The sequence below is a fragment of the Poecile atricapillus genome, chromosome 1 (genome assembly GCF_030490865.1).
Source record: "Poecile atricapillus isolate bPoeAtr1 chromosome 1, bPoeAtr1.hap1, whole genome shotgun sequence".
NCBI classification, from domain to species: Eukaryota; Metazoa; Chordata; class Aves; order Passeriformes; family Paridae; genus Poecile; species Poecile atricapillus.
In genome coordinates this window covers 132,474,051-132,482,645 of record NC_081249.1, presented here as the reverse complement: position 1 = coordinate 132,482,645, position 8,595 = coordinate 132,474,051, and the positions used below count along the sequence as shown (strand labels likewise).

The 8,595-nt window shown below is 43.1% G+C and overlaps 1 protein-coding gene across 1 annotated transcript; it reads right to left on the bottom strand.

The window, feature by feature from the left end:
* Positions 1-4,866: 4,866 nt before the first annotated feature.
* On the bottom strand, positions 4,867-8,488 carry MYOD1 (myogenic differentiation 1). The gene is made up of 3 exons (XM_058827988.1): positions 7,761-8,488; positions 6,198-6,276; positions 4,867-5,629 (listed from the first exon to the last, which is right to left on the bottom strand). Exons 1-3 carry the CDS (start codon positions 8,313-8,315, stop codon positions 5,379-5,381), a joined length of 885 nt encoding a protein of 294 aa, XP_058683971.1. The 5' UTR covers positions 8,316-8,488; the 3' UTR covers positions 4,867-5,378.
* Between the last annotated feature and the right edge of the window lie 107 nt (positions 8,489-8,595).

Here is an 8,595-nt window from a genome sequence, read left to right as displayed (position 1 = left end):
GGAAGGCATGCAGTTTAAATTTTTCCCAGCAGATGTGGCTGTTGGACCAGAAAAGGCTCAATGTCATTTCAGGTGGGTTAGGGAGCACTGTGGAGATTGGGAGACCACCTTCTACTGCCATGGACATACAGCACAAGATAACTGTGCTGAGACAGACTTCTGAGTGAATCTGACTCCCAAAAAAACCCAACCAACAAACCAACCAAAATTGCATGATTAAGTGGGTTAGTGTCTGTTAGAATTTTTAGTAAATTTTTAATAAATAATTACAGTATTTGCCTCCCTGTTGATTAATGTGAGGTTATTCACTGAATATTCATTACATAAAATAGCACACTCGTTGATGGCATTAAGATGTCTGTGTATGGTAGAAGTTATTGGTGTTGTAGGAAGAAAATGTGAGTTCAGTGCCATATTGAATATATTATTGGGAAACCCCTGAGGTTTTTCTATCACCCCATGGTTACAGGATAGGTCAGTTTTCACCTTTAGCTTACAATTAAGGTAGTTCAGAAGTGTCTGTGTATGCAACATGTAGGTTTCTGGGTCCACAGGGAAATTTCTGTGTTCTTTGTACTGGCCCAAGTGGCTTTATTTCTAATTCCTGCTGGGTCCTGTGAAGGAAAGGACTATCTGACTGCTTTTCTGTATTATGCTAGGGACGATCCCTTCCCTTGTTAGCCCTGAAATGTCAAATATTGAAGGGTCATCACTTAATGACATTCCCAGTTGTGCAACAACCCTGTTGAGAAGGGAGCATGCTGCATCCATCAAGGAGAGGAGGTCATGGCTGTTCAACAGTTTTACTAGAAAACCAGTGATTTGAAAGGCTGAGGGAGGGTGAGCTGATAGTAAATAGTGTTTAATGAGGTACTTGGATGTGCCTCCCAAGATGATCTCCAGGTCGTGGTGTCAGAGATTTGCACTCTGACTCTACAAAGGCCTTTTTTACCTACTGCCTGTGAAGCCAAGATTGCCACATGCAAATTATGTGAAATGACCTTCACACCATCTCCTGCTATAACAGGCTCCATGTCAGCCACTCATTTAGGAACGGTTGTAGGCTTTCAGCACTATTATGGGGACAGTTTCTGGTTTGTATTTTCAAGATCAGGTGAGCACTAAAGCCTGGCAGCTTGTTCAGAGGGTTGTGCTTAGGGCGATCGGCACATCTGAAAGTGTTGTGACAGAAATGGGTCAGTGACCAGAGCACAAGTAAAGGGTCACAGCAGGGAGTTTGTCCTGGCTTTGCACTGCTATGTGAACACTATCCCACACAGTACTATGTGCAGTAGTCTGAAAATATTCCTCCTGAAGCTGGAAATATTCCTATTGATTTCAAGGAAATTTGTAAACAAAAAGGAAATATTAATTAATTCATTAAAATTCATGAGGTATGAGGTACAAATGTTTTCTCACTTATTTTGGATGTAGTTCTTCTGAAGATAGCAGTTTTGGCCCTTTGCACACTCTCAAACTTTCAAATATCTCTGTAAAATGTAAGATATAAAATGAAAACTGTTTTTCTGTCCACTTTCAAGGGTTTTTTTTAATGTCTTTTTCTTGAGTTGAAAATTAAGTCATTTTAGAAGACCAGCATCTGGTATGAAGCAACTGTCAATTTAATGTTTCTTTAATATATTTGGTTACAGATAATAAAATCTTTTTAAGGTGAAAAAATATACCAGGAATAGTTCATATATCTTTCACCTGAAATTGAGTGTTCAGTATGTGAAATATTTCTGTAGCAGTATTGCTATGATAATGCAGGAAATGGTGTTTAACATTGTTATTTGAAAACCCAGCAATTTTATTGCACTTTGTTGTGAAATATTGAAAGTAGGAAAAAGATTGTCTTCATTCTTATATGTGCAAATTGATCCAATGAAATGTAAAATCAGAGCATTTAGCACATGTGAGTGAGATATAAATTTCTTCCTCTTTGCTTTTTCCATAGCAGTGATTTGAATGAGATAAACCAGTATTACTGGGCTTGTCATGCAGCGCTTTCTTAAGTTACCAAATCAAATCAAACATTCCTAAAATACGCACTTACCATTGTGTTTGAAGACAGCTACTTTCCTTTATTTGTTTGTATCTGTATGACTTTCCCTTCAAAGGCAGTGTTCCTTAGGAAACCTCATATTGAACTGGAACCTGCGTGATACAAACTTCCAGTCTATCAGTGTGTGTTCAGAGCCTGTGCTGGAGTGTTTCTGTAGACCAAGGTAGGCTGTACTTTGTCTTGTAGGATCAACCCTAAGTGCCTAAATTCATCTTCACAAGCCCAGTTTAAGAACCGAAGTTTGTAAATGTTGGCTCGGTCTTGCATATGCTCCTTGGCTGTGTCAGAACTAAAGTAAAGCTCTGAATCTAAATATTACTGGCTTCAAAATATTTACTCATAGACTGGGATATATTTCTATCAGTCACATGCTGTCCTCTTGATGCACAGGACTCTGTTTTAAATATATTTATTACCTTAGAAATAAACAGAAAGAAATGGCACAGGGGAATAATTTTTCTTATCAAAGTAAAAAAAATAAATATATTTGTAACCTAAACACGGATTTATCAGTGCTGGTGCCCTTTGGCCTTACTCCAGTGAACTTTTCTCACTGACATCAATGGGAGAAAGATGGGCATTGCATAGGAAACCTATGAATGTTTTTTCTTCATCATCCATCCATCTATTTTGGGATGTGCTAAATGCCTGTTCTCTGTTGTAACATTAACATCAGTATGTGGAAACTCGGGTGGCTAAAATAAATCAGTGAAATGCAATATACATGACTTCACATGGAACTGTGTGTGTACATTGTTGAGCACAAGTGCCCTGTGCCTGCTCCACCATGCCAGCCCTACAGCCAGGTACCCTATTATGTCCCTCAGAAGTGGGCTGCAAGCAAGGCAGGCAAGGAAGTGTGTGCTAACAGCATGTCCAGAGCCTCATTTAATGGCAGTAAAATTGGTATTTTTACTGGACTCAAATTATGGGGATCAAAAGATCCTTAGTATTTCACAGAGGCATTTTTTTTGATCTTTTGCATTGTGGGCCCGATTGTTTGCTGAAGGTAATGAAAACTATATTGATAATGTGAGGTCCTGATTTGTGAGGCACCTGTCTCTCCTTAGCTTTTCCAAGGCATACAGGCTTCCAACTAACCTGGGCTATTTTTCTAACCTTCTAACCTTAGCCTCCTGATTCATATTAGTATAAATTATCACATTCTCAAATTAGTTTGATTTTTATTTTTAATGGAAAAATGAAAGGGGTAAACTCAATCTTAATGGGCTTTATGTTTTCTGCCCACAGGGAAATCAGTGGGAGACCTTTACAAAGTTGGACTTTGATGAAGATGCTGAATGGCCAGTCCTGCCTCAGAGTCTCCACTGATCTGTGGGAGCCTGGGCTGCTCCACAGAATGGTCCTGTGCCTCAACACTGATTTATCATCCACCATGACCACAAGCTCATGGATGAGGAAGGAATACCCATGGCTGCTACCATCCCTGCCCCTCTGGCTTCAGATAAATCACCAAGCTTGGAGCATGACCGCCCCAGGAAGAAGAAGCAACTGCATTTCTCTGCTCAACATATGGCAATGTGGTCCTCTCCCCTCCACAGAACATTGATCTTCAAGGCCATACATGATACATGAGTGGGACACATTCCCTGGAATTAGCTGTTCCCTCTTTTTCGTGCTTAAGAGGTAAGAGCTGCACAAACTTCCTCTATAATAGTCACCTAACAGAGAGTACAAAGTATTCTTTGTACTGTCAGCAAAGTATGATGATACCTAGATTGGTTTTCAGTGTGTTTGTTTTTATTTTACTGTGATGTTTATACAAAATCCATAAATCATAGGGATGTGATAAGAAACAGGTTATAGTTGCTGGTTATTCTTGTCCAGATGCACAGAAATGCCCTGATTGTTACTTTCCAACAACAACCAGCTTGGGCTTAACATTTTTCAGTTGCACAGCCAGCTTTCAAGGTTACACATAGATACTGAATGAAACAGAGCCCACAGGTTATTTTTAGAGAGGCTCTAAACAAGAAGTAAATCCCTGGAGCAGTGCTGCCAGAGATGCATAAAGTTCAAATCCAAATTAAAACTGCCTGTCTTTGGCCTAAATTCCAACTTGAACTTGAGGAAAACTCTGATCTATAACTTGAACTTTATGATAAAAACTCCTTTGCAATTAGTTTCTAATACCTGATAATACATGAATCTGGCATGAACACTTGAAAAATAGAACTTGAATGAAAAATGTGAACATTTGTCCAAAAATGCAGTACCTGTTCTTGTGAGATAGTGTTGTATGACTTTAAGTTTCAGTAGCTACACTGGAATTTAGAGAGTCTAATTTTTTGTGATTCTTAGTTTCAACACAGCTTTGTAAGATCAAGTCCTACAATGTAATTGTAAATTTTGGGGACAGGATGAGAAACAGATGCTTATTTACTGATCCCTCTAATAATGACCTGTGATGCTCAGGTCTAGGTTTAGTAATGACCATGACAGAATATGAAGAAAAGAGACCCCTTGTCAGCAGTGTATTTATGCAAAGTAGTGCAACTGAAGCATGTTCTTGATTTCTTTGCTGAATCAGAGCCTGTATCTTCTTCCTGCCAAGGCAGAGATCTAATACCACTCCTAAATGCACTAGTAATTCTAGAAGCCCTAATGAAAGTCAAGATAACACCACAGATTTTATAAATAAGGGTCTTTATTTAGAATACTGTCGAAAACATTCTTGGCAACCACATCATATAAATATATAAAGTTAAAGTTTGACACAACAAACCAAGCAATATTAAATATTTTATTTTTTTTCCCCCTTTTTGTTTTAGGTTTTGGGGTTTTTTTCTTTTTATTTATTTATTTATTTTGCAATTTTTTTCCACTTTTTTTCTTTTTTCTGTTTCTTTTTTTTTTTTTTTTTTTTTTTTTTGGAAAGCAACTCTTATTTACAATTATACAAAAGTTTTATAAAAAATGGTCCACAACCTTATTTTGGCCAGAACAGGAGTAATAGGAAGGATCTATCATGCCACTACTACTGTAGATTTCTATTTTCCTCCACATTCAAGAGCCAACTTCCTATTCCCCACAGCCCAGATTAAACATTGGCCATTTCATGGTATACAATTTTATCTGTAGACGTATTAAATAACTTTAGTTTAACAACCAATAAATAACTATGTGTACTTCAAAGTGATACAGGTTTGCAAAGTTATATAGTTGAAGGAATTTTCAGTGATATTTTAAAACTGGAACAATAAGTCTTAAGTCTTCTCAACCTTACAAGGCAGGTATTGAGCGAGGTCAAATGGAGCAAATTGGTTTTGGTGCAGTCCAGCTGAAGGGGTCCTTATAGCACTTGGTAGATTGGGTTGCTGCTGCTGTTATCCTGGGGAAGTGGGGTGCAGTTGGTGGGGGAAGGAATTTGGGCTCCACTATCACTCAGACTCACTCCTTCTGGAGGGGAACAGGGACTCCCTTCAGCGACAGTTTCCACTGAAGGCAGTATGGGGCATGTGGAATTATCTGTGGAAATCCTCTCTACAATGCTTGAGAGGCAATCGAGACTGGAAACAACAGAACTCTTCCCATGCTTTGCATCTAAAAAACAGACAAAAAGGTGCTCAGATTATCCAATGGGTAGTACAGTTTAGATTAGATCAGATTATCAGTGAGCAGTACATATTTATTTAAGAGGAATGTGAAGGCATGGAGGAAATGAATATTGGTGAAGGACACAAATTATCAGAAAACAGATTGTAATTTCAAAATGGAAAAGAAGCCCTGCTCTGGGGACAGGGAGGAGCCAAGGCTTCACTGAGCTCATAGAAAGGGAAGACCAGATTTGAAATCAATCATAAATTACTCCAATTTGCATCAATGATAGAGTAAGAGGTCTTCATGTAGAATATGGTTAAATGCTGAAATTAGTTGCAGAGAATAACATACTTCTCTCCAACTGTTAGATTTTCAAAATAGGAAATGCAGTTGTAACACATTCCTGTATTTGCAAATACACCTAGAGGAAATCCAGTGCCTCTACCAGCAGCAATGGCTCGCTGTCTGGAAAGGCAGGTTCCTCTCTCAACCCAGCTGGGCATGAAGCAGGCACAAGGAAAGCTGCTGCACTGCCTGCCTCTGTCTTGCCGCTGTTAGGGCACATACTCACCATTTGGGGACTCTGTGTAGTAGCTGCTGTCATAGCTGTTCCTTCTGCGAGAGCTGCAAGGAGGCACGCTGTACTCCATCTGGGAAGGAGAGAAATCCGAGTGAGGTCAGGCTCTTACCCAAATCCCAGAAACCGTCTAAGTTTGTATTTCAGACTCTGGTCTGTGCCGTCATTCCAGTCCTGGCTGAAATGCAATCAAGTTGTAGATTCTTTGAGTAAGGAAGAACATGACTTGGCTAGAAGGGGATCCACCCCAAAATATTTTATTTGGCACAGCTGTACCACAGGAAAGTTACCACCATGCCATTGAATGCTGCAGCTTTACAGATAAGATGAGGCTTTCCAGCATTCTGATCAGATACGGCCCTTCATGTATCTTTAGTTTATAATAGGGAGACTGAAAGGGGAACTATGTCTTTTTAATTTAGGTTTTGAAGATTTTTCTAAACATGAATTCCTCTTTAAAAGCCTCTGTCTACCTTGTCTCTTTGTATTTCCTTCAGTTTCTCTTCCCATTTCCATTTCGTATAGAAAATGCTCTAGAACACTGACTAATATATTTGTTTCCAATATTTTAATCACCAATGAAATTCCTCTGTTAAAAGAGGCTGTATCTTAAAGAGGAATTGTTTATTTAAATCTCTCCAATCTGTTAAGTATCTCATAATTGCAGATACTCAACTCAGTATTTATTATCCCCACCAGAGCACAAAAAGTAATCTCTGGTCTGAAAGTGCAGTTCATGGCCTATCCAGAGATGTGTCCTGGACTCTGGTCACCACATCCCAGCAGCCCAGAGTCAGACCAGAGGCTGAACCTACAGCCCTAGCCAAAAGGTGTGGGGATGAGACACCCTCTGGCACCCACCCTTCTTCTCCTATGCTCATAATGTACAAACAGGACTGAAAGCCTGGATTCTTCTTCCTGTTGCTTGTAAATATCTGTGGAGGGGAGGAAGTGAGTAAGAAGAGAAATGGAGAATCTTTTTCTTAAGGATCAAGAAAAACAATTCTTGTTGCTTAGACCCTCCCCTCCGTCATGATGAATGTCAGAAAACAAAACCCAGATTCTTAGCAAGAGAGTAGTTACTTAGAGAGTAGTTACTCTGTGTAACTACCATGTTGTAGGGGGCCCTTGCTCTCTGCTGTCCTTAGAGGATTCAAAGGTAATGATACAGCAGGAGATGGAAACAGGGATACTTCAGGAGCTATGGGAGCACCTGCAATGCCTCCAGGTGCCCATTCTAGGCAGCTTCCCAAAGTCCTCCCCCAGCAGCTTTGTTCTGTCTCCTCCAGGACATGGGGAACCTGCCTAACTTCTTACCCCAGGGAACAAAATCTGTAAGAGATTCTTCTTCTTTCCCCAAGATCCTGTCATGCGGGGACCCCACCTCCCTTTGCTGCGGGTGCTCAAGGCATGAGAAAGGACTTTGTCTTCTGCCTGGGGAGGTACAGAAGGCAGCTGCTACAGGAAGGGCAGGAAGAGCTGACCTGCCCTGCTCAGGTTCGGACCAACAGCGTCCAGGGCACCTTGGTGGCAGGGAGTCCTCCCTGGGGCACTCACCATGCCGTCGGAGCAGTTGGAGCGGGGGCTGGAAGCGTCCGATTCCCCGCTGTAGTGCTCCAGCACCGGGTAATAAGCATCCTCCTGCTCCCGCAGCAGGGCCTGCAGGCTCTCGATGTAGCGGATAGCGTTGCGCAGGATCTCCACCTTGGGCAGGCGCTGGTTGGGGTTGGTGGAGGTGCAGCGCTTGAGGGTCTCGAAGGCCTCGTTGACCTTGCTGAGCCGCCGGCGCTCCCTCATGGTGGCGGCCTTACGGCGGTCGGCGTTGGTGGTCTTCCTTTTGCACGCCTTGCAGGCCCACAGCAGGCAGCGGCCAGCCTGGTGGTGCCCGCTGGGCGCCCGGACGTGCTCCTCCTCGTGCCCGTGGTGGTGCCCGTGGTGGTGCGGGTGCTCGTCGGGCTTCAGCAGACCCCCGACGTGCACCAGCCGGGGGTCCAGGTCCTCGAAGAAGTGCATGTCCGACGTGTTGAAGCACGGGTCATCGTAGAAGTCATCGGCCGCTGCGAAGGAGCAGAGGGAGCCCTCCGTCATCTCCATGGGGCCCAGTAAGTCCATGGGGGCGGCAGAGGGGGCAGCGGCTGGGCCGGAGGGGACAACGAGGGGCTCAGAACGGAGGGGCCTTCGACCGGGCTGCTGTGCGGCCGGGCGGGTGTGCGGAGCCGAGACCCCCGCAGCCTCTCCCAGGTGAGGCCACCAGCGCTGGCTGCTGCCCCGACCCCTCCCCAGCCGCGCCGGTCCGGGAGCGCCACTCGGGGCAGTATTTATGGCCGAGCCCCCGGCGCGGCGGGTCGGGACGGGGCGGGTCGGGGGGCGCGGCCGGGCGGGTCGGGGGCCG